Below are 25,261 nucleotides of genomic sequence, written 5' to 3'. Positions count from 1 at the left end.
CAACACAGGTCCGCCACTTGCCGTTTGGCTTCTTTATCAGGACCGGGTTGGCAACCCAGGTCGGGTAGAGAGCTCACGAATGGATCCATTTCGGAGAAGGTTTTTGTAATATCCCACTTGAGGTACGTGTTTAAGATTTGCTGTATTAGTTAAAAGTTTATTGTTTCAACTTTAATTGAGTTTGTATGTTGAGTTGATTGAATTGTTGCCTTGAAATTGGTTGAGTATTGGTGAAGTTGGAAATCCAATCTTCGCCGGGGCGAAGAATAAGCTTCGCTGCGGCGAGGAAGAGGAGTTGCACCACGGGTAGGTTCTGCCCTATTTCGCCGAGGCGATAAAAAGTACTTCGCCGCGGCGACGAGCTTAAGACAAAGTTTCTTGAGTTTTCTAGAGAATTTTTCTTTTGGGACATAATGACCATTCTACCCCTAATTAGTAGGAAAAGTGGGGAGTAAAATGAAAGGAAATTTAGTAGAGATTGTGTTTGGATGGGGGTGTAGTTGTAAAGAATCAAAGGATATAGATGGAATTTTCAAGGAAGAGCAAGGGCAAAATGGGAAATGATGCTTATAATATGAACTAAAAAGGGTTAAGTGTAGAGAAACCCTTTATTTCTTCATTCCACCGCCTCTTCCATTTGCCCATTTTCTCTCAATTTCTCCATCCAATCTTCCAAGATTTCTAAGGGATTTAAGAGGGGTTTTGAGTAGAGATTTCATCTAAAGCATCCTAAGGTAAGGATTCATGCTTTAGATGTGAGTTTTCTTATAATTGTAGTGAAGTCTTATTTGGTTGTTGCTGTCCTTGTGGTTGTTTTGAGTTGTAGAGAAGAGACAAGACCACAAAGGGAAGGAAAAGTGCTAAAGAAGTCATCTTTGCACAAGGTAAGTAAATCCAACCAACTTGAGTTTTAAACAAGCTTTTTGTGTAGAGATGTATGCATGATCAGTATGTAGTATGATTAATGAGAAAATTGAATTGAGATGAGTAGCTATTTTTGTAGTTGTTGGATAGATTCCATGTATGAGAAGTGTTTTAATGTGTATTGAGAATGGAATTTGAGATGAAGTTTGAGAGATGTTGTGTGAAGCTTTTTGGGAGTGCTTTTCTTGACAGGGATTATGAGTATTTGAGGGAGTTTTTCCCCATTTTGGATGGCTAGAGAATGAAGTATAGTAGTAATTTTAGTAGAGTGTTTATATGCACATGAGTTGTTTGATGAAATGCCTAAGTGAAATCTGCCCTGTCACTGCCGTAACTTTCTAAGTAATTTTTGAGTATCTTACGGTTTGAACTGGGCTGAGACCAAAACATAGAAGTTGTAGCCCTGTTTCTAAGCTTTGAAACGAGACCAGAACCGTAGTAATCCGAGGTGTATAGCATAAGTTATGGCCGTTTTAGTGTGACTGGTGCAGAATGACTGTTTTGAGGAAATCTTGTAGTTGGCATTTCATTAGTGCATTAGGGAGCATGAGATAGCTCTACACCTTTGTTTATACACTTGAGAAGTAGCTTGAGATTTAGTAGAGAATTTGAGTATAAGTTCCTTAAGAGTTAAGAGAATAGAGTAGGTTGTGCGATGGGGAACCCGTGAGTAATGGGTAGAGTATTCCCGCATGTACGCCGCATTGAGAGAGCGGCATGAGTATCAGATAGAGAAGTGGTGTAGCCCGTGAGAGTGCATGCGGATGAGGGCTATACCCGAGTACCCGAGAGAGAGAGATTATATACTCACATGGCCAAGGGTTCCGAATCCATGCATAACCGAGTCCGATCGGCTAGAGTGAGTAGAGATCACGTAGAGCGGGAGTGAGTCCCGGCCGTGCCCCCGGTGAGATGGGGTCGTGATTTATGAAAGAGTTATGAGAAAAGAGTTTCTAAGAGAAAGAGAAAGAGGAAAAGAAAGACGTACCCAAAGAGATATTGAACGGGGAGTTGTAAGGAAAGAATTAGAGAAAGAGAGTTACGGGGCTAGTATGAGTAGAGGATTTACTTACTGAGCATTATTTTAGTGCTCACCCCGTTGTTTTCCCATGTTTTGCAGGACCTAGGTGAGGACACTGTCGGATGGATGTCGGCGTGCGAGGAGGAGTGGCTACACTGTCCCTGATGTTTTGATGACTTTTTGTATACGTTATATATATTTTGTGTAAAAATGCATATGTTTGTAAAGAGTATGTATATATGTTTAATAAAAGAAAAATTTGGGCCCAATTTCTTTATGTTATTTTATATGTATTTCTTTATAAGTTTTTGAGTAGTAGTGGCTATTACAGTTTTCCACTTCTGATTTCAGTGCGGCGTACCATTCCGGATCCATCGCCCTTCTCTTCTGGCAAACCGGTTTGGCTTCACTACTGACGTTTAACGAATGGCAAATAATGTCTGGGCCGATCCAGACCATATCTCCATGCGACCAAGCAAACACGTCGATGTTTTCCCTTAAGAAGCTTATCGGTTCGGAAGCGAGCTAAGGGTTGAGACAGCTTCCAATCCTTAACACTTGGCTCGGCTCTTTTGGATCGACCGAAATTTCGAACAGATCCTCAACCGGGCCGCTTGGAGGGATTTCCTGAATTCGTGGATCTATGTTATCCTCCGCTGGACCAGGCTATGGTTTGATCCAGCTGATCGCCATGGCCTGGCGAGGCACACATCGCGAAATGCCCTTTCCCTTGCCTGCCATCTGCACCACTTTTACGTAGCATTCGCGAGATGCGCTTTGCGATCCGCTTACTTCCCCTATCCCCGTCGGGGTGGGGAGCTTCATTTTGAGGTGATATATGGAAGTGACTGCCTTGAAGCTTCTCAATAGAGGTTGCCCCAAGATTCCATTAAAGACCGATGGGCAGTCCATGACAAAAAATTCGGTAACCCTAGTCACCTCGTCGTAGTCGCTGAGCGTGACTAGTAGCTGGATCGTTCCTTTGGGGATCAGGTGGTCCCTAGTAAAATCGTAGAGAGGCATCGAGGTGGGCTTCAGGTCGGCCTCATCTAGATTCATTCTATCGAAAGCGGTCTTGAACAGGATGTTCACAGCCCTTCCGTTGTCCACAAGCATTCTGCAGACATTATGGCACCCTATCAGAGGGGTGATCACAAGGGCGTCCTCGTGAGGATGGTGCAAGCGAGCTGCTTCCTTCTAGCAGAAGCTGATCGGTTCCTCCTTTCGAGCCTTTTGCGGTCGCTGCGAAGTGCTCATTACCCTGATAGGGTCGTGATATGCTTCGCGAGCGTACCTTTCTTGCGCACCTCGCGTGTTTCCTGCGAGGTGCGGGCCTCCAAAGATTATGTTAACACTGCTGTATCTGCTGTGATCACGACGCTTTTTCTTTTGCTCCCCTTGGTTCTCTTTTGGGGAGTCATCGATATACTCTTTGAAGTGCCCTTTCTTGATGAGCTCCTCGATTGCCTGCTTTAGAGCTCGGCATTCATCAGTATGGTACCCATTATCCCAATGGAAACGGCAGTATTTTTTACTGTTTCTGGCCGTAGTAGGGGTTTTCATGGGTTCCGGTTCACCGAGTAGGCTGGCCTCCTCGGATTTGTCAAGGATTGTAGATATGGACACGTTCAGCGGAGTGTATTGAGCTTTGTTGCAGTCGCGACGAGGAACAAGAGCATAGGACTTTTTGTGCTTGTAGCGGGGTTTCTTCCCTTTTCGCTGATCATCAATGTCTCCTTTGCGATCAGCTCTCCTGTTTTCTCCCCGACCAGACATACTACTGGAAGTGCCGTGATCGCGACAGCAGAGTGCGGCCAATGAATTCTCTATTCGGAGATATTTTTCTGCAAGGTTGTAAAATCTGGTGAGGGAAACATCGTCCTCAGCCTGCAGTTCTTTCCACAGGTCGGTTTGCGGGCGAACTCCAGCTATTATAAGTGTTCGGATGGACTCTTCTGGAGCGGGAGCCACCTTGTTGAGTTCCCTGTGGAAACGGTCGATGTAAAATTGCAGGGATTCGTCTCTTTCTTGCCTTATGTTGCTGAGGTAGCTCAAAGGCATCGAAAACTTCTGATTTGCTTGAAAATGCTGGAGGAATGTCGTGCTCATCTGAGGCCACGAACTGATCGATCCTGCTGGGAGCGACCTTAACCACCACTTGGCGTGAGAAGTGAGCATCACGGCCAAACAACGACATTTTGCAAGGTCTGAAACCTGGTGGAGCTCCATCAGATCGTTGAACTCATACAAATGATCCTGCGGGTCATGGTTCCCATCAAACGGTCGCATGTCGGGCATTCTGAACCCTGGTGGGAGTGGAGCAGCTAGCACTTCGGGAGAAAAAGGGGATGCAGAGGCGACCTATGCCTGTTCGTTTTGCTGCTCCCTTAACCTGTCCAGAGCTCGCTGTAGCTCCTCAATTTGTGGTAACGGAGCCAATTGGGGATTGCTTTCACCCATGCGAGTCTGGCCTTTGCGATTACGGTTCAGGAAAGCCCGGAGGTCGGATTCCTCTTCGCCTCGGCTGACATTTTCGGCTGCACTCGACACACGCTGGCTAGAGGCGTGTGAAGGCGATGGATTGCGCGAGGCGTTTTCACGACCCTCGCGGTGGTACGAATCGCCCCGCGAGGTGTGGGGGCCACCCGCATGATAACGATCGAGATCGTTCTACTGGCGGTGATAGGAATCATCGCGCCCGACATTTTTGTTTGGGTTCGCCTGCGACATGGCATGGGACAGCTCGGGATTCACTTTTTCGCCGAGTCTCAGTTTTGTCGGCACCCTGCTAGGGGCATGGTTTGTGTTCGCTGGTCCTTGGGAGCCCGTAGGCTTACTTTTTGCCACTTGCTTACCCTTGCGTCTACGCGCTGTAATGCTCGCGGCACGGGCTATTGCCCTTTGCCGCGCTTTCGCGCGACCTGCAAGCGTCTTTGGCGGTTGTACCGCCCCAGCTGTTGTAGATGACATGCCTTGGTCCAAACGGTCTAACCTTTGGTTGACCATTTGGAGAGTATTGTCGAACCTCTCCAGGTAGCTTCTGATGGCGGGGTCGAGTTGCGAAGCTGCCGGGATATCCCCGGCAGCATTTTGCGAAACTAGAAGTACCCTGGAGGGGGTATCCCCTTGGGTCAAGGGGACTCCTTCAGCGCGCTGATTAGCTTGCTCTGGCTCAGATTGGTAGGCCATTTGTTGCTGTAAGACCAGTAGGTCAAAGATTATCCTGATGAAGGGTAGACACTAAATCAGGCCTTCCTTCTAGCGCCAAACTGTTGATGCTAGATTCTAACACCAACTAAACGACACGTGCGCAACGTTGATTGGCCAAGAAACACATGTGATTATAGATAGAGCATAGGAAATAAATGCAATGAGAGCTTTTAAAGTGGTTCGGATGCTAAGGTAGCAAGTCCTACGTCCACTAATTTGTATTAATATGGTGGGTCAGGTCGCAAAAGCGGACTGACTTACAAATGATTGGGGAAAGTAAAAATACAATTTCTAGAGAGAGAGAGTTCAAGTGGAAAAGTAGCCGAATCCCCTTAATGAAGGGGTCTTCTTCTTTTTATATCAAGCTGAAGGCGTGTAATCATCATTAAATCCATGGGTTGGTGTGATTGTCAGGACATAATCCGGCTTTACGTCTCATTGCCCATTTCCCAAGCTGATTTCACGCGATTTGGAGCAGGGAAACGGACACGTGGGAGCTACATGGCGTATGGCAGGCCTGACGTGCGCTTACCGTTCTGACGGGAGCAGGTCACGCTTCATCACGTGACTCCACGTCAGCCCTTGACTTCCCAGGCAAAACAACTTTCTTCAATCAATGCATTCATGCAAACGGAAAAACGGCATAGATTAAAAATAAATACATTGATACCAGTTGCTAAGTAAATGCAAGACAGACTAGCAACATCATGCTGCTCCTAAATTCAACACTAAACTGGATATTTAGTCAATATCTTAGGGTCCATTTGATTTGTTATTTTAGATTGGATTTTGGAAATAATATTGGATAGTTGAATAGGGTTATTATTACGAGGTTAAATTTAAAAATTAACAAAATAACCTCTTAAGTTTGCTAATTTAACTAAACACCCCAATATATAAAATTTTTGTAAAATGACAAAAACACCCCCACCCGCCCACAGTGCCAGATTCCGGCCACCAACGTCAGAATCTGATCTGAATCTGGCGTTACGACGCAGACCGGTCAGATGTGGCCGGATGTGCGTCGATCTGGCCTTTTTCGGCCAGATCCACATCAACGGCCATATCTGGTCGTCAATGGCCGCAAAAGGCCAAAGATATGGCTGTCGTTGTCAATGAACGACGGCCATTTCTTTGGCCAACGCAAACGGCCAGATCTGGCTTTTTTCGGCGAATTACCAGCCAGTTCCAATTGTTTGTGGGCCGTTGTGACAGATTTCGGCTACCACCGACGGTGGTTACCAGAATCATGCAACTATGGGTGGGTGGGGGTGTTTTTGTTAATTTTTAAACTTTTTTTCTGGGGGATTTAATGAAATTAATAAACTTAAGGGTCTAAAAGTAATTAAAAAATATAATAGTGTTTCCTAAATAATTAAACAAACAAATATTTTAGGAATAAGGTAGAAAATAATAAACCAAACGCACCCTTAGGTTTCACGTTTAAGCCAACTACAAGGTTGTTTTCCATAAACCATTCCTAAGTGACTTAACGGTGTAAAAAATAAAAGGAGGTTACATGAGCTTCTAAGTTTGAGTTCCCCCAAATACTAATAGGAATTATTACTAGAGCTTTTACTTGGTTAGTTCTAGGGTCCTAAAAGATTGAATGACCTGATGATAAAAGAGCAAAAATGGGTTTTATGAGCTCCTAAGTGATTGTTTTCCATAGGGCTATAGTTGTATTCATTGTATTTTAATCCTATTATTTTTGTGGTGTCGCTGTTTAATTTAATCTTTAATCTGTGTTTAATCATCTCTGCCCTTAATTAAGTAAAGTGATTAGATTTGCCACATTCTCCGTGAAACAAATTGAATATGTTCTTTGAATTTTAAGACTCTTTAAATTTTATGACAGATAATATATTTTTTTAAGAAAGAAACTTAATAGGAAAGATAAATTATAAATAAAATGCATAAAAACTTGTAACTTATTAATTAAAATTATGATAGAGCGTTAAATTTGACTCTTTAAATGTAGAGAGTCAATCTCGCTCTTTAATTTATATTTAAAGAATAAAAAGTCGGTTAGACTATTGTTTCTATGGATAAACTCTTTATAATAAAGAGTTTAGTCATATAAAGAGTCATTTAGTTCTTTATTTTAAAAAACATCTTTCATATAAATAAAGAGCATCTTCATTTATTTTTAAATATAAAGAACTAATTTTTTATTCAAATCTAATAGACTCTTTAAATTTAAAAAAAAAAAAATATCTTTTCAGGAAAGAAACTTAATAAGAGAGATAAATTATAAACAAAATGCATGAAACTTGCAATTTATTATTTAAAATTAAGATAGAGAGTGAAATTTGACTATTTAAATGTAGAGAGCCAAACTCATTCTTTAATTTATATTTAAAGAATAAATAGTTTGTTGGACTCTTGTTTCTATGGATAAAGTCTTTATAATAAAGAGTTTGTGTCATATAAAGAGTCGAATACACTCTTTCTTTTTAAATAGCATATTTCATATAAATAAAGTATATCTTCATTGATTTTTAAATATAAAGAATAATTTTTTTTTTTTTAAATCTAATAGACTCTTTAAATTTTAGGAAAAATAATATATTTTTTCAAAAAGAAAACTTAATTGGAGAGATAAATCATAAATAAAATGCATAGAAACTTGCAATTTATTATTTAAAATTAGGATAGAGAGTGAAATTTGACTCTCTAAATGTGGAGAGTCGAACTCACTCTTTAATTTATATTTAAAAAATAAAGAATCTGTTGGACTCTTGTTTTCATGGATAAACTCTTTATAATAAAGAGTTTTGGTCATATAAAGAGTTATTTGGATATGCTCTTAATATACCATTTTTATATATATTAATATAAGAGCATCTCTAATGATGTTCTTTATTTTGAAGGGCATCTTTCATATAAAAAAAGAACATCTTTATTAATTTTTAAATATAAAGAACACAATTTTTATTTGAATCTAATAGACTCTTTAAATTTAATGAAGATGCTCTTTATTTTTAAGAAAGATATTTAATGGGAGAGAGAATTAATAAATAAAATGTATAGAAACTTATAGTTTATTAATTAAAATTAAGATAGATAGTGAAATTTGATTTTCTAAGAGCATCTCCAAATAGCTCTTTTTATGAGTCAAACTCTTTATTATAAAGAGTTAATGCATAAAAACAAGAGTCCAATGGACTCTCTATTCTTTAAAAATAAATTAAAGAGTGGATTTGACTCTCCACATCTAGAGAGTCAATCTTACTCTTTATCATAATTTTAATTAATTAAATTACAAGTTTCAATAAATTTTATTTATTGTTTCTGTCTCTTATTAAGTTTTTTTTTTAAAAAAAAAAATTGTTTTTTCTCCCACTACGATGGTCTTTTGAGTTTCTATATATTCATGTTCTGTTTTCTTTTCTCTAAAATCATAAATGTTTTATGGGAAAATTGAAAATAAAGAATTAAAATAAAGAGTCCATTGGACTTAAATAAAATTTTTGCTCTTTATATTTAAAAATCAACAAACATGGTCTTTATTTATAGGAAATATGCTCTTTAAAATAAAGAATCATTGGATATGCTCTAAATTTGGAGAGGCAAACTCACTCTCTAATTTATATTTTAAAGATAAAGAGTCTGTTGGACTCTTATTTTTATGGATATAAAGAGTCATTTAGAGATGCTCAGGGTCAATTTACGAAACTAGGTATTTTCCTTTAATTCGTAATTCCGTATACAGGGGATAAAAGTGTAAATGGACCTCAATGTAATTCCAATAACCAATAAGCATTAAGCAGTAACAAAGTCGTTGAAGTAGAATAGCTATTAGGTGAGCCCACATTTATACAGCGACGTTGCCCTAAAAAATAAAAATCTCTCTTTTCCCTCCCTTTCAGTGAAAGACAGTGAACCGAATAGAGGAGGCATGGGGAGCTGCAGAAACGGCGTCGTATCTGGGGACAGCAATGGAGGGATTGGCGGCGGTCCAACGGTGGACAAAGGAGTCGATTTCGCCAATTATTTCTGCACCTATGCCTTTCTCTACCATCAAAAAGAGATGCTTTCTGATCGGGTCCGCATGGACGCTTACTTTAACGCCATATTTGAGAATAAACATCACTTCCAAGGAAAAGTAAGCATTTTTTTTTTTCTACTTACTTATTGTAAGTAGCTTCTGTGAAAATGTCAAATTTTGATTAGTTTCTTGTATTTCTTGTGAAGACCGTGTTGGATGTAGGAACGGGAAGTGGTATACTTGCAATTTGGTCGGCACAAGCAGGCGCAAAGAAGGTGTATGCTGTGGAAGCTACAAAGATGTCGGAACATGCCCGCACACTTATCAAAGCTAATAATCTTGATCATGTGGTTGAAGTAATTGAGGGGTCTATAGAGGATGTTAGCCTGCCAGAGAAAGGTATTAGATTTCTAATCTATTTTTATCATTATGATTTATTGCTGTAAATTCTAATATTACATTTTGGTTAATATGCAGTTGATGTAATTATATCAGAATGGATGGGCTACTTTCTTCTTCGTGAGTCTATGTTTGATTCGGTGATATGTGCTCGTGATCGCTGGCTGAAGCCAACTGGAGTCATGTGAGTGATTGGAGATGCTATGTTTTATTATAGTTGTGTGTCATGTACAATTACATCACTATAGTTTCACATTTTCTTCTTTTGTTTTTTCCTTGTAACGGGTTTTTTTTTTATTACATTTAGAGTGCGAAAACTACATGCTGATGTTGTTTTTTTTTTTTGCAAGAATTACCCATGGTTTCAAGTCCTTTGAAGATTTGACCATATACTGATACGAGATTATATACATTCTGTACAATAAAGGCTTCACTTACACACCCTTGACGGAGACACAACTGTGTGATGTTCTTGCCATCTGCAAATATTTGATTGCTTAAACTAAAATGGTGAAATTTATAGATTTTGACTGGTGTTAGAATGTGGAAAAATATTTTTTCATGATAGTGAGGACTAAATGTGCATATGGTTCAATTTTAGCATAGTAGGTGGCAATGACAATTGTAGGGATTAGGGCAGAAAGTTTTTATAGCAATCCCTTAAATTACTTGAATTTCCACTACCAGGGAGACATTAGAGAAGCAAAATTGGATAATCCATATCTTTGTCTAAGTTAATAATTTATGGTCTCCGCATTGAACATAGTATGATCTTCAATGAATTTCTCACTCTCCTGCGCTTATTTTTCAGTTGGGCTGCAGATTTGATTTTTCTTAACTCCTTTAGTTTGAGCTTGCTCTGTTGTATTTATTTATTACTTATGATATCTGTAAGTTATTTTTGAATGGGTTGATCAGACAAGTTTTGCTCTCTCAGGTATCCTAGTCATGCTCGCATGTGGATGGCACCTATTAGGTCAAGTTTGGGAGATCAGAAAAGGAATGATTATGAAGGATCCATGGACGAGTGGTATAGGTTTGTCCAAGATACTAAGACTTCCTATGGTGTTAATATGAGTGTTTTAACAAAGCCTTTCTCTGAAGAGCAGAAGAAATATTATTTACAGGTAAATTTCAGAATCTGCTAATCCTTTAAGAGTATTAAAATAAGTGAATGTATTAAAATTAATGAAATTAATTTTACTTTTATGCTGCTTCAATTTTTAATCTTGTGCAATCTCATATTTGATATCTTATGATGTTGTCAATATATATTTATAACTCTGATATTCACGGGAAAAATTATACTTGTTGGCCAAGCAACCTATATCACACTCCTCCTTCCCCTAGCTGCCCCCTTCCCAATCCTTCTGAAGTTTTGAATTGGTTAATAACTGTTTCTTTATGTGAGCATTGGCTGAATGGTGTGACCACACCAGCTGGTATGCTGCATATTTTTTTGATGTAATTTCATTGAGGAAAATCTATCTTTGAAAATTTCTCTCATTTTGGAAGGGATTTAGATAAGCTTTTTTGTTGACTTGGTTTTTATTTAAGTTTTCTTTGTGGAATATTTTACTCGTATCAGAACTTGGATTTGCTATTGAGTTGTAAATAATGAAATTAGTCTTTATCTGCTTGCTTATATTCTTTCTAAACCAACTTCATTATAACTTTTTGATCAAGAAACATATTCAATAAAACAGTTTGTTTATCTATTTGACCATTTATGCATGAGACATTGCATGCTCTTTTGTTGTGTTGTACCATCAATAAGAGCATAATATTAATTTTTGCAGACATCATTATGGAGCAACCTTCATCCACATCAAGTTATAGGGACAGCAGCTATTGTGAAGGAGATTGATTGTTCTACTGCTACAGTGAATGATGTCCTTGAAGTCAGATCAAACCTTTTATCATCAATCACTGGAGAGAGGACAAGGCTTTGTGGATTTGGTGGATGGTTTGATGTCCATTTTAGAGTAAGTTGAGCTTCAGTGCAGCTTATTATGGTGCATGCTTGTACTCTGAGGCATCCATGTACTGAGTGGAGTGTATATAACTTTTCTATTGGTCTGGTGCACCAGGGAAGCAAGGTGGATCCTGCTCAGAAAGAGATCGAGTTGACAACTGCACCTAGTATGGATGATAGCACACATTGGGGCCAGCAGGTCTGTATATGAAAAATGAATCTGTTTTTACTTTTGATCTCAATTCTACAAGTTTCTTCATCGTGGCATGTTTTTTCCTCCCCCAGTAAAATAATGGACCTATTCATTTACCTGTTTCTTAGGAGGTTGTATTGTCTGCATCTTCTTCTTGACAAGTTTGCATAGTATTAGTTAATTTTTTGGGATAAGATCTGTTTTAATTTTTTCTGTTGTAAGACTTTAGTTGTGCACCTATCATTCTTGCATGTATTTCCAGACTCTAGTATGAGCAGTCTGCAGTTTTGTGCATTTGATGATTGTTTGCTTCTTCAGTGACACTATTTTCAATCAAATATTAAAGTACTGCCTGTTTTACTAGGTTTTCCTCCTTCATCCTCCTATTCATGTTAGTGAAGGGGATGACCTGAATGTTTCTTTCTCAATGAACCGGTCTAAGGAAAATCATCGATTGATGGAGATTGAACTCAGTTGTGACATTAGACAGTCTTCTGGCAATATTCTTCCGCCATTCAGCAACAGGTTCTATATAGAGTGAGGAAAGAAACAGGTCACATACTTTGGGTACTTTAACATTGGCTAAGGTACATACAGTTACTCCTTTATTTACTAAAATTTCAAAACATGATCTGCCTATGCCCTATGATGTCAAAGCCATAGATTAAAATACTGGTATAGTCTACTCAATTTCAGTCTGTGAGCCTTCTCTTGCTAGTTTATCTATATTTGGGCTTTCTTTGCCCATGGAATTTGAAATCTTTCTATACATGCTAGAACTTCTGCACATACGTGCAACTGGATTTGGCAATAGAATGTATGTCGGTCATCCAAACTTAATCTGAACCTGTTGGTAGCTTAGAAATTTCTTGAAATAGTTTAGCTATATATTATTGGAGAGTTTTTTAACATGTCAAACCTACTTGTAAAAATCTTACCAAGCAACAATTGGGTGGGATTTGATTTAGATTTTGTGAAATATTAATTTAAATGCAATCTGTTTGCATAAATGTTTGCCTGAATCTGGTTAGTTTGGTAATTTAGTAATCTTAAAACTGTCTTAATTAGGTATGGAGGTTACACAATTCCTATAGCATTTTGCTACTGTAAATCTTGCATGAGAACTTTGTGCTCTTGATAATTTCAAGCTAATATCTAGCACTTAAACATTTGGTGATACTTGATCTTTGTATAGTGGTAAAAGCCTTATTGCGGAAATTGGAACTGCCAAGTTTCTATGAACATTTAGATGAATTTGGACTGGCTGATTAGAAAGTTTTTCTAGCTTTTGTTGGAAAATTTCAGCCTTGGGTTTTCCTGATTGCAAAATTTGTTTTCATGTACTGGAAACTGAGATTATTTAGAAGTAAGGACAAATGACTGGATGGTTATTTTCTTCTTGATTTGTTTATGTGCACCTTCACACTTGTGGTTTAATTTTTTTTATCAATCATTTCACAATCAATTGCAAACCAAATTATGATTTGGTCTATGTATATGAATGTCTCACTTTCAAACTGAAGATTATATGGTCAAAAATCCAGATATGGCAATTATTTGTTTCTTTTACATTCTACTATTTAGCTCTTTATGGAAGATAGAATTGCATGGACTCTCTAACCATGTCTTTTTTGTTTTTACTGTTTGGCCAGTGTATGATTGGAAGACATGTAACCTCAGACATGTATGCTTTGGTAATTGATTGCATTACTGTATACATATGTTTCAAGAAATCCCATAAATGGGCATTGTGGTGATTTTTTCGTTTTGCCACTCCAATGTTGAAGTCAATATATTGTGTTTTAAATGACAAATTTTGTCAACGTTTATTATAATTGTCTCTATAGTCTTTATTTCATGCTATCTTCATTTTTTTTTTCTTTTTCATTTTTATCTTGTGTAACTGTAAGAAGCCACCCCATCGACTTCAATTATGACGTTCACTAACTGTCTCCAAAATCCTTTTAGCATTATGTCCTCGGTCTTTACTAAATGTCAATAACGTAAGTGCCAAAAGTTAAGAAACATCATTAAGTTCTTAAAGTTTGCATCAAAACTTCAACCACCATAGTCTCAACCCAGTAAAAACCACCACCACCACCACCACCAGAGTAGAGTATAGTGACAAACATCTCTCGCTCCGCTTACCGATCTCTTTTTAATTTTTTCTTATGTGACGACAAATTTGGTACAGTAGTTGATATAATCGTTGAATGCCAACGTCCGAACGTCGATACGGATGTGGTTCAAACTAGGCAAACTGACGCAGCGACCGACGGTACCGACGTGGTTACCTGAACTAGGAGTTTGGTCCCAAATATAGTTTTTTTTTTTCGTATTTCTGCCTCTCGGCCAACTACGAAGAAGCATAATCAAATATGAAAAAATGAAAATATATATAGTTTGTTACAAGAAAAAAGTTGAAATTGGTATCACATTCGGAGTCTCTGATCATGTTTTGACAGCAGAAAAAACATGGAATCATGGAGCAACAGATGTGGAATTGTAGAATAAATAAACTATAAATATTTGTATTTTAGTAAAAAGAAGACAAATAACCCGTGGGTAATTGCGTCATTTAAATAATTTTCTCATTAGATACATTTTACTCCATCACCATGTTGTTCCCCATCTCACAAGTCACATGTTATTCGATGACTCCCTGGAGAAAATTCCTTACTGTTACAGACAAGTGCATGTGAAAATCTCCATGCTTAGACCAAAATAATCTACTTTTTTTTAATTTCCCATGCACATGATCCCTTTAATTGCACCGCAAGCAGCTGTTAGGCCAAGCTTATTAAAATCCCACTGAATTTTCATTTGTCAACTCATTCAAAATCCGATATTCAGTTCCAAGCAAGCTTGTTTTTACTCCTATAAAAATCTGCTGTCTCTGCGTTTGGCTTTGTCTCATTTGAAGATGCATAGGTCATCGAGCACTTCTCGAGCCTCTGATGAGTTCTTGGTCAACTTGTTGCCAGCGGCCATGGCCATGGCGGCCTCTTCACCTGTAAAAGCTTTATCTTCTGATGACTTACCAATTTACGATCCCGTTTCTGAAGCCACCAAAAAGGAAATCGGTTTACATCAAAAGTCAATTGCAGAAAATGCCATTCACCTTATTCCACTTGTTGTGTTTCTCTGTGGTTTAATTCTCTGGGTTTTTTCTCATCCAGGTAAAAAGTAATCCATTCTTTGCTCTTATTATGTAAGTTATATTTATTAATTTTCTTAAATAGAAGAAAATGTGGCAATGTAATTTTTTTAATTATCAAGTGAAGAGTCATTTGTTCTGATGATGCTGATTTTATTAGCTGTGTTACTCTTTGTCCAAGTGACTAATCTCTGGGAACGTATAGAGAATGTTTCCTGTTTGGGTAGCTGAGCGTTTAGAACGACATGTCGTCTACCTCTCGGTTATTCATTTGCTATGCCGTCTATCTTTTAAATTATAAAACAAAAAATGACATATTCTTCTGCTTACCATGAGAGAACGATGTGACTGCAAGACGACAATTGGCTTTTTGCCTCTACCAAACAAAGAGCGATTGACTAGTCGGCCATCTGGTTAAGAAGTGGAATTGTGGAATGAGAAAAGTAAGACAATGGAGGAAGGGTGGGCTTTGTTTTTATATGTATGTGTATCTTTAAATGATCATATGGCACTAAGTTAATATTTATTTGGGTTAATATAGTGTTGCTTACAAGCACATAACAAATCCTAAAAGAGTACAAGAAGCTGACATTACAATAACCATCTTTGGACTTTATAAGTTATAAAGAGAAAGGAGAGAATTTATGTACCATTAGTATTAGAGGAAACGAAACGTATATCCAATTTTAACTTTAAGCCACGTTTTCTTTCTTACCTTTATTTGTATTCAATTTCCCAGCCCACACTCTTTCTTTCAGTTTAAATCCAAATAAATATAAGACACGTTCATGTTTGTTAATGAATAATCATGCATCCAATTTTCTTTCATATAAAATTGGAATATTTCTTTATTCTCTCCTTTCTTCCAAAGTTATGCCTCGTTACTTGATACTCTGGCAAATGTCCCTTCACCATAATAACTCAAATTTATTAATGGATTTCCACATATTATTTATTTAATTATAAAAAAAAATTAAAAGAGATATTTTAACCAAAAAAGAAAAACTAAAGAATAATTCGATAACGACTTTTGGGTGTATTATTTAAAAAGTTTTGAGTTTAAGTCTTTCTTCGATTATTAATAGAACTAGTTACTGGAGCTCTTATTCGATCAATAGTTTTAAGGTCTTGAAGATTAATTGAAAAACGTGTAAACTAATAAAAAATTTAATTAATTAAAAAGAAATTACAATTAAAGTGTTTAGTGTTTAGTAGACATGTTCCGATCATAGGGCGTAGTCGACTAGTCGTCAGTCAAATAAAGCAAATTACGCGGTTGGCTGGCTGCTATTACAACTTTAATTTAGTAAGAGCAAACAGTTTGACCAACATTTCTAATTTTCTACTAAATAATAAATCCTTCTCCATTCTAGGTAGTTTGATGCACAAGTTATATATCACTATCTCTCAAATTCTATTTTAATTAAATTGTTTAATCCACGGGGAAGACTCTTAATTTGTATCAACATTGTTAATTAATCGCAATAAAAAGACTAATTTCAGTATCCTTATCCAACCTAACTAATCCAAAAACACCATAGTAATAATAATAAAAATAATAAATAATTGATAAGTGTGCGTAATACACACCACGGCACACAATAAGGCGCAACGCAACACTTAATCCCAACTTAACAAGCTATTCTTAGCCTTTAGGCAGTTGGCAACTTCATACCATATTCTTTGTTTATTTTGCATATGTTTATTTATATATATATTTTTTTTTGGAATTATTATTTATTAATCCTATTCCTACCAAAAGTATACATACTCATAAAATAACCAACCACAAAAATAATAAATACAACAAAACTCAGATACAATTATAAATCTTTCTACGAGCGTTTCTCTTCAATCGAACAAGGTCGGTCAAATCTCTTCCTTTTTCCTTCTATTTATTTTCTGCTATTAATTTTGTTATTTGTAGGATCTAATTCTTGCTTCTTCGTTTGTTTTTTTTATCAATGTTTACTGCACACAAGTTTAAATTTTGCTTCTTTAGTCGTTGTTTTTTCTTTCATAATTGACTTTCTGTTTGGTTGCTGAGAAAACAAAATAATAGTGAAAGAAAATATAAGTATTTTTTTTCTATCTTTTCTTTTTGTTATGCATTTTTTTTTAAATACAAGTTTGAACTCAGTAAAGCTCTGTTTATTATAGTTTTGTTTCTTCATGATTTGATGTTTGCGGTTCCTTTTGTTTCCCGGCATTTTCTCTGCAACCAAACAAAGCCTAAAGTGTATGTAGTGCTATTTAATTCTCTGATCATTGAATCAGTTTTGTCTGATCGCTTCAGTGTCATTGTTTCGTTCTTTGATTTCGAAAAAAAAAAAAAAAAAAAATTCAAGAATACATTTAGGTAGATGAAAGAAATTGAGCAACTGAAATTTTATATTATTTGTTTGTATGCTAAATGAGATATTAAGGATCTTCACTAGATTGAATGCTGCCATAATACTTTGTGTTTTTTTTATTAGTTTTCTAGAATCCAAACCTTATGGAATTAATCTTTAATTATCTATAGGACGTTCAAATCTTTTAATCATGTGATTTGACTCAGGGTTTCTTATTTGAATTACTAGTTTTTTTTTACGGTTCTACCTTTTTTTTTAGTTCTTAAGTCAATCACTTCATTTTACAACAGGTTTTGCACTTTAGGAATTCAGGAGCCAAAGAGCAGTAATGAGATTTAAGAAAGGAGATAAAGTGGAAGTGTTGAGCCAGAAGGAGGTTCCCTCTGGCTCCTGGCGTTGTGCAGAGATAATTTGTGGTAATGGCCATAACTACACAGTTAGATACGATGGGTATTCTTGTGCCAATGACAAGAAGTTCTTGGATAGAGTTTCCAGGAAGTCCATCAGGCCTTGCCCTCCTCTGCTGGAAGTTTCGGAGTTTTGGGTTCCCGGTGATGTAGTAGAGGTGTTTGATAATTTTTCTTGGAAAATGGCAACAATTTCAAAGGTTTTGGGGAAAAAGTACTTTTTGGTCAGGCTTCTTGGATCTTCTCTGGAATTCAAACTCAAGGAATTTGACATACGGGTGAGACAATCTTGGCAAGATGACAAATGGGCTGTGATTGGGGAGGTATTTTTCATCTGAATCTGTTTTCATTACTAGTTATTTTTTTTGCAATTTTGGTTTATGCTTGTGATTCAAAGTTATTTTATAAATGTTATTTCAACCAAACTTTTCTTGTTATGTTGAGTTAATATCTTCTAATGTTCATCAGTTGTGGGTTAAATTTTTTGTTTTGCAAAAAGTGAACTCAAGGTTGAGTTCTAAGTTGTCAATTACAATGCTTGAAGTTGGCAATTTGTTTAGGCATTTTAGAGATCATTTAGTAATTTTTAACTGATTGTATTTAGTAAACTCTTTGTTAATTTTGTGAATCAAAATTAATCTGTTTTTGTTTTGCATTCAGGGCTCTGGCAGTAGGGAAGATGTGAAACACGATAGAAGTTTAACATTGTACTGTCAAACTTCAAGCTATCGAGTGAAGAACGCAAAGATTAGGATGAATTTACATGTAAACAATGATTGCTTTCCTGTTAAGAACAGTGTGAATGTCCACGAATCCCATATTGCTTCATCTAAAACTCTGAAGAGAGGATCTCCTCTTTGCCATTCTCAGGCTGAAGGATACACTGGAGCTGCCGAGAAGTTAAGAAGAATTGACAAGGATGGCAGGTTGCATCCAGTGATTGCTGCAAATCCATCTTCATTACCTGAGCAGGTAGAAGCTGTTGCTTTCCCAAGAGAAATGATGGGTGAAATATACATCCATCCTTCTTTTAATGATGGAACAACAGGGGTTTCTGAAGTTGAAGCAGAAAGGAGAAAATCAACTGGAGCTGTTGGATGTTCTCTAGCAGTAAACTTAGATTCAAGTGATGCTCATAGTGTTACATGCTCTGTTGGTAGTTGTAGTATCGATAGCAACAATTCCTATAAGTTGCCTCATCATGTTTCTGCAGGTCCTATTGAAGATAGCGATGGTAATTTTAGTGATGCTGAATCTTTTTGCCAGTTGAGACATGAGGAAGGAAATTGTCTCCTTCCCACAAAAGAGGAACTGGCAGCCGAAATCCATAGGTTAGAATTGCATGCCTACAGATCCACTATGGAGGCATTGCATGCATCAGGTCCATTAAGTTGGGAACAAGAAGCATTGGTGACAAATCTTCGTCTTTCACTTCATATATCAAATGATGAACATTTAATGCAGATAAGAAACTTAGTTTCTGCTGATAACAGCATTCCCATTAGATGACTGGATAATCTGGGTTTTATTTTTCAAATTATTTTTTGCTAGCTGTAGAATTTCATAAATTTTTTCTTTGATGCCCCTCTGTTGTAAGAAGCATGATAAAAAAAAAAAAAAAAGTTGTTTATCAATCATTCCTTTTTGGCATTATGACATATAGTGGTCTAGTTTGAAACAATGTAACCCAAACATTGCAATTAATATTTCTAAGCTCATCCTTGTGCATCTTTTTTGCTCTTTTATTTCATCCTTAGTCAGAATCGTCCCTCTTATTCTCCTATATTCTTTTCAATTTTTTAATTGTTAATGAATTAGTTTATTTATATATTTTTGTGTGTGTACTGTTGCATATAATGAACAATTGGGATATATCAAGGCTGAAATTTCTGATATTGTAGTTTTGAGTTTTATTTGAAGAGAAGCATTGGTCAGATGTATTCTTTACCATGTGAATCTTCTTCCAACACTTGAACCCTGGTCTTTATTAAGGGTGTTATCATTTTACTAAAGGCTGGTGAATAATATGTTTATGACTTTCTCTAAGTATTTTATAGGACATCTTTTTGCCATTTAATCCATATAAGTAGGGTTTATTAGGTTCCTTTCGTCTGGATCATAAACTAGAAAGTTGTCCCATCCTTTCTCTTTGATATAAATGATCTGGACTTTGAATAACTTAATATCCACTGTGCCATTCGGTATTTTAAGTATTTTTCTTTTAGTACCTTATTGATGCTTCCCCTGCATTTTCCAGGGCCAAAGTTGGAGGGCTTGTAGCCTTGTACACCTCTCTTCCCAATGTCACAACATGAGTTGGGGTTTGCCACCTTTTCTCTTGGTTTGAGCAATGGGGCATTTTTAATAGGACAGTTGACAATGATTAACTGATGTGGCTAATTTACACGGTTGCTGGATTCTTCCATTTCAGGCCACCCGTGGGACTTAAATATCTCTGTCGCTGAAGCATTTAAGACCAGAATATTGTGGCTGGTCTGCCATTGCATGACCTGATAAGTGGTTGCTTGAAAGGTTTTATTTCAAAGCTTTACTTCAGCACATCCGTGTACAAATCTCTTTGCTTGCTGATGTGCGTTTTACAGTCTTTCTGATGCAAAGTTATCACATAAGAGTAATCGTTTTTTTTTTGTTTTATGGTTGCTTTCATAGTGCTCCTCTGCTTCTGCATCTGTGTGGTTTTGACGCTAAAAAATTAGTAACTAGTGAAGCTTAATTAGTTAATGCCCTGCAACCCGTGGCTATATAGAGTTTCTGAAGCTTGTGTCAACATGAATTTATGAAGTTAGGGAATCTATTTAATGAGATCATCCAAGTGAATCTATACACATGCACACTTGGATTGTTGTGGACACTTGCTAGCAACCTTCCCCTCCAGTAACGTGCTCATATGTCCTAGCATTTGGCAACATGTTTATCTGTGTGATGTTATTACACTCTTTTCGAGGTTCTAGGATATGTGGTTCTAGGATAGTCAGTTAGCTTCGAGTCTCCATCTTCTTTTGATGTCATACTTCTCTCTCAGGGATCCACACTGTCATGTTCTTATGCAATAAGATGAAATCTTTGTGAGGAACAGGCTGATTCATTTTTCCATTTACCTGTGTTTTGTGCTCTTTTTTCTATGCTGTTCGTGATCCCTTTATGAGTAATTGGCAACATTATTATCACTGATGGGTGGTAATGCTAGATGTCATGTTTCTGGCTAGATGAAGTTGGCTGAACATAAACCAAAAGAATGTTGGTATTTTCCTGGCTGCCTGCCGGCTATCTCCTGTTAGTAAATGTTGGTTCTTTTCCCATCCCTTATTTTATTTTTTTTTCTTTTTTTCTTTTTTTTGTGTGTGTGTGTGAGTCTCTTTTTTAAAGTCACTAGAATACCACATACTAACAGCCAATACAAGTTACCAATATGTTATAAGTGAGCAAGGGCAGGAACAAAAGAGTCACAATGGTTATCGATTTTCTGTAAATATGAAAATATTGGGTTGTGTTTTACAGACATTGGCATATCGTATTAAAAATTGACAAGTTAAACTAACAAATTGTTGTATCTTTCAGTGTTATCTGACTGATAATCAAAACCATGGACTTTCATGATCAATATCAACCCTCTAGAATAATTAAGTTCCTGGGATTCCAAGTGGTTCGACTTTCATCTGTCATGGCACAACAAATCTACCTACTCCTAATGTGGACTAAACTCCTTATTTGGGTAGATTGGTAGCCCGTTGTTTAACTCTTTTTGTCCCCCATTTTTAGTTTTATTTAATAATTTTTCTATGGATCTTTAGTNTTTAAGACCAGAATATTGTGGCTGGTCTGCCATTGCATGACCTGATAAGTGGTTGCTTGAAAGGTTTTATTTCAAAGCTTTACTTCAGCACATCCGTGTACAAATCTCTTTGCTTGCTGATGTGCGTTTTACAGTCTTTCTGATGCAAAGTTATCACATAAGAGTAATCGTTTTTTTTTTGTTTTATGGTTGCTTTCATAGTGCTCTGCTTCTGCATCTGTGTGGTTTTGACGCTAAAAAATTAGTAACTAGTGAAGCTTAATTAGTTAATGCCCTGCAACCCGTGGCTATATAGAGTTTCTGAAGCTTGTGTCAACATGAATTTATGAAGTTAGGGAATCTATTTTATGAGATCATCCGAGTGAATCTATACACATGCACACTTGGATTGTTGTGGACACTTGCTAGCAACCTTCCCCTCCAGTAACATGCTCATATGTCCTAGCATTTGGCAACATGTTTATCTGTGTGATGTTATTACACTCTTTTCGAGGTTCTAGGATATGTGGTTCTAGGATAGTCAGTTAGCTTCGAGTCTCCATCTTCTTTTGATGTCATACTTCTCTCTCAGGGATCCACACTGTCATGTTCTTATGCAATAAGATGAAATCTTTGTGAGGAACAGGCTGATTCATTTTTCCATTTACCTGTGTTTTGTGCTCTTTTTTCTATGCTGTTCGTGATCCCTTTATGAGTAATTGGCAACATTATTATCACTGATGGGTGGTAATGCTAGATGTCATGTTTCTGGCTAGATGAAGTTGGCTGAACATAAACCAAAAGAATGTTGGTATTTTCCTGGCTGCCTGCCGGCTATCTCCTGTTAGTAAATGTTGGTTCTTTTCCCATCCCTTATTTTATTTTTTTTTCTTTTTTTCTTTTTTTTGTGTGTGTGTGTGAGTCTCTTTTTTAAAGTCACTAGAATACCACATACTAACAGCCAATACAAGTTACCAATATGTTATAAGTGAGCAAGGGCAGGAACAAAAGAGTCACAATGGTTATCGATTTTCTGTGAATAGGAAAATATTGGGTTGTGTTTTACAGACATTGGCATATCGTATTAAAAATTGACAAGTTAAACTAACAAATTGTTGTATCTTTCAGTGTTATCTGACTGATAATCAAAACCAGGGACTTTCATGATCAATATCAACCCTCTAGAATAATTAAGTTCCTGGGATTCCAAGTGGTTCGACTTTCATCTGTCATGGCACAACAAATCTACCTACTCCTAATGTGGACTAAACTCCTCATTTGGGTAGATTGGTAGCCCGTTGTTTAACTCTTTTTTTCCCCCATGTTTAGTTTTATTTAATAATTTTTCTATGGATCTTTAGTTTTGAGGTTTGTCTTACTGTGCAGTGTGTTGACACGGCAGTACGCCCATTATTGTTTTTGGACTTGGCCTGGCGGCCGGCTGTTTATAGTAAATCTATGTAAATGGAGTTGTTCGGAAGGTGATTATGAGATGGAAACCACCAAAAAAATTGTAAATGAAATTTGCTTACTCTATGATGCTATACAACAAGAGTGATACATGCATAATTTTAAGTTCTGATTTGTCAAATTGTTGATCACATTTGATTCATCTATTTTTAATTTCCAAAAATTTAGGAAAATCAATGCAATATACATAATTGAAGTTAGTGATAGATTTGTTTTATGATGAGTTAGGGTGGGAAAATTCTGGGCCATAGATGAGCTTTAAGTATTAACAAATGAGGTGGTGGGAAACTATATATGGGAATTAATGTGCAGTGCGCAAAAAGGTGAAGCTTTGAAATAAGGTTTGCTCTAACAATGACATCCATTCCGGAATCCACAGCCATCTACTTTTTTTTTTGTTTTTCACATCTTCTGCATTCCTTCCATATCAAGACATTTGTAATTTACTTGGGTTATAGCTTTTGTATTGCTTTCTGTTGCAGATGCAGATGTCAGTTGCATTGATTCTGATGTTAAATCGGCTTTGGAGCTTATCAAAAAGCTGTGATTCTGTGAACAATATTATTGTTTTTTCGCTGCTCTCAGTTTTCCAATTATTTGAGTCCTTGACTTTAGAAGTGAGCAGAGCTTGAGTTTCAGATGCTGGAGCCTGCTTTCATTGGCCTACATATTGATGGCATGGCCCTGTTTTCGTGCAAAAACAATTCAAATTTTGTTCTTTTTTTAATAAAAAGAAGACGACTCAGGGACAAAGTAATGTTATAATGGGACGCGAATTGGAAGGTAACATTTTGCCCACACGCAATCCTGGCGGCTAATTTCATTATTCCTGCAAAATCCATTGGTTCTAGATCAAAGAGAGTACGACAAGATATAACATCAACAATACCATAAAACAATTCATGTAAATTTCCTTGTGGGAACCATTTACCAACTTTTAAAAAGCACTTGAGGTCACACCAATTCAATCCTTTTTGTTTGATATTAAAAATAAAAAAATAAAAAATAAAAAGGCTTGGGCTTTATCTAACTGCATATAATTAAAAAGTTGATATGGCGTAGCATACTACAAGTTTTCCCTTTAGGCTTTTTGTGATATCTTCCAAAATCAAAACCCAATTTTCTAACATTAATAGAGTCATTCATTTGGCATCATATACTTATTCATTAAAACAAGAACCTTGTTTCTGGGGTGCACCGTTGCCCACCCTCACTTCAATTCAAATCTGTCCCACAATCGTTGCCATATTACCAAACTTTGCTTACATTTCTATGTCTTAACATTTTGATTAATTATTCAATATATATATAGCTAGCTCCCCACTTTCCTATGCAGCCAAAGAGTTTTGTCAATTATACACGCCAAATTATTATGAATTTTGCAGTTTCCAGGATTCTGTTTTACTTTCAGGAAGAGTTTTATGAACCTTTTACTTTGATGATTATTTTTATGTATCGTATCGAGTACCAACCCATAAATAAAGACTTGAAGGAGAGGGAGAAGGAGAAGGAGAAGGAGTGGCAGAGTATGAAATATGAATATATATGATTCTTCATTATTAATATAATAAATAGTATGTTTGTTTAAGATGAGAAGCATTAAATAAAGGGGAAATGGCACAGGTGGGTTTGTCATGAGAATAGGCAACAAAGTTCCAAGTTGGTCATTCCTTCCTTGGTGAGTAGTATATATAATTATAAGGAGGAATTGAAGAATTAAATGTATAAAATGAATATGATAGAAGATTGATTAAATGAATTTAAATAGGGGTGCGTTGATAGATGAAAAGGCTACAAATAGAGTTGTGCATTTATGTGGCTCCACCAAATCCCCTGCCATTGTCTCATCTGCATCTCTTCATCATTGGTACTCCCATGTGATTATGCTTCTCTTCTCTAACCTTATGCCATGGACCCACCTTCTTTTCTCTCCTTGACTTCTCTTTTCCTTTTCCATACCCATTTATATAATCTTATTTAAAATAATAATGTGACATCTAGCAGAGGCAGAGAGAATTCTCTAATCCAGCTAAGTAGAATATACATATATGGTCTGATTCCAATTAGCATTCTCAAATCTCAATCATATTCGTATCATATGGCAACAAGTAATGAAAAATGGATGATATAATTGAGAAGTGGAATGCTCGTGGGACATAAATTTAATTGACCGCCAAAGCCAATGCCAATGTATCATCATATCTTATGAAAGATAAGGTGGTATTGAGCCAGCTAGAATGCTTTGGCACAAGAGAAGGCATAATCAATTAATTAAACTAATTCATAATTAATTAATTAGCCATAATTGTAACGTACAATTTCGGATGGGTTCCAGTTGTTATTTGTTCATATTAAAGATGGCTATTT

At 36.6% G+C, this 25,261-nt stretch overlaps 2 protein-coding genes across 5 annotated transcripts; both read left to right on the top strand.

Annotated features, from left to right (window-relative positions):
* Positions 1–8,983: 8,983 nt before the first annotated feature.
* LOC116109494 (protein arginine N-methyltransferase PRMT10-like) lies at positions 8,984–13,542 on the top strand. The gene is made up of 8 exons (XM_031395712.1): positions 8,984–9,263; positions 9,353–9,545; positions 9,624–9,729; positions 10,483–10,672; positions 11,345–11,530; positions 11,636–11,719; positions 12,078–12,300; positions 13,366–13,542. Exons 1-7 carry the CDS (start codon positions 9,057–9,059, stop codon positions 12,252–12,254), a joined length of 1,143 nt encoding a protein of 380 aa, XP_031251572.1. The 5' UTR covers positions 8,984–9,056; the 3' UTR covers positions 12,255–12,300; positions 13,366–13,542.
* Positions 13,543–16,558: 3,016 nt separating this feature from the next.
* On the top strand, positions 16,559–23,846 carry LOC116109510. 4 transcript variants are annotated; one of them, XM_031395756.1, is made up of 4 exons: positions 16,559–16,734; positions 17,515–17,954; positions 18,292–18,962; positions 23,377–23,846. In XM_031395756.1, exons 2-4 carry the CDS (start codon positions 17,553–17,555, stop codon positions 23,396–23,398), a joined length of 1,095 nt encoding a protein of 364 aa, XP_031251616.1. In that variant the 5' UTR covers positions 16,559–16,734; positions 17,515–17,552; the 3' UTR covers positions 23,399–23,846. The 4 variants fall into 4 exon arrangements, with proteins under 4 accessions (XP_031251616.1, XP_031251609.1, XP_031251604.1 ...); XM_031395749.1 differs by lacking the exon at positions 23,377–23,846 and having other exon boundaries at positions 18,292–18,396; positions 18,502–19,677; XM_031395744.1 differs by lacking the exon at positions 23,377–23,846 and having other exon boundaries at positions 18,292–18,757; positions 18,845–19,677.
* Positions 23,847–25,261: the final 1,415 nt, after the last annotated feature.

The sequence above is a fragment of the Pistacia vera genome, unplaced genomic scaffold (assembly GCF_008641045.1).
Source record: "Pistacia vera cultivar Batoury unplaced genomic scaffold, PisVer_v2 Contig118, whole genome shotgun sequence".
NCBI lineage: Eukaryota > Viridiplantae > Streptophyta > Magnoliopsida > Sapindales > Anacardiaceae > Pistacia > Pistacia vera.
The sequence above is the reverse complement of the archived record's forward strand: the minus strand, read 5'-3'. Positions and strand labels throughout refer to the sequence as shown.

Bases quoted from the DNA above. Each gene is read 5' to 3' on its own strand.
- LOC116109494 (XM_031395712.1), top strand. From the start codon at position 9,057: ATGGGGAGCTGCAGAAACGGCGTCGTATCTGGGGACAGCAATGGAGGG. The intron at 9,264-9,352 runs GTAAGCATTTTT...TTTCTTGTGAAG, and splicing joins AACATCACTTCCAAGGAAAA to ACCGTGTTGGATGTAGGAAC. The intron at 10,673-11,344 runs GTAAATTTCAGA...TAATTTTTGCAG, and splicing joins AGAAGAAATATTATTTACAG to ACATCATTATGGAGCAACCT.
- LOC116109510 (XM_031395736.1), top strand. From the start codon at position 17,553: ATGAGATTTAAGAAAGGAGATAAAGTGGAAGTGTTGAGCCAGAAGGAG. The intron at 17,955-18,291 runs GTATTTTTCATC...TTTTGCATTCAG, and splicing joins AATGGGCTGTGATTGGGGAG to GGCTCTGGCAGTAGGGAAGA.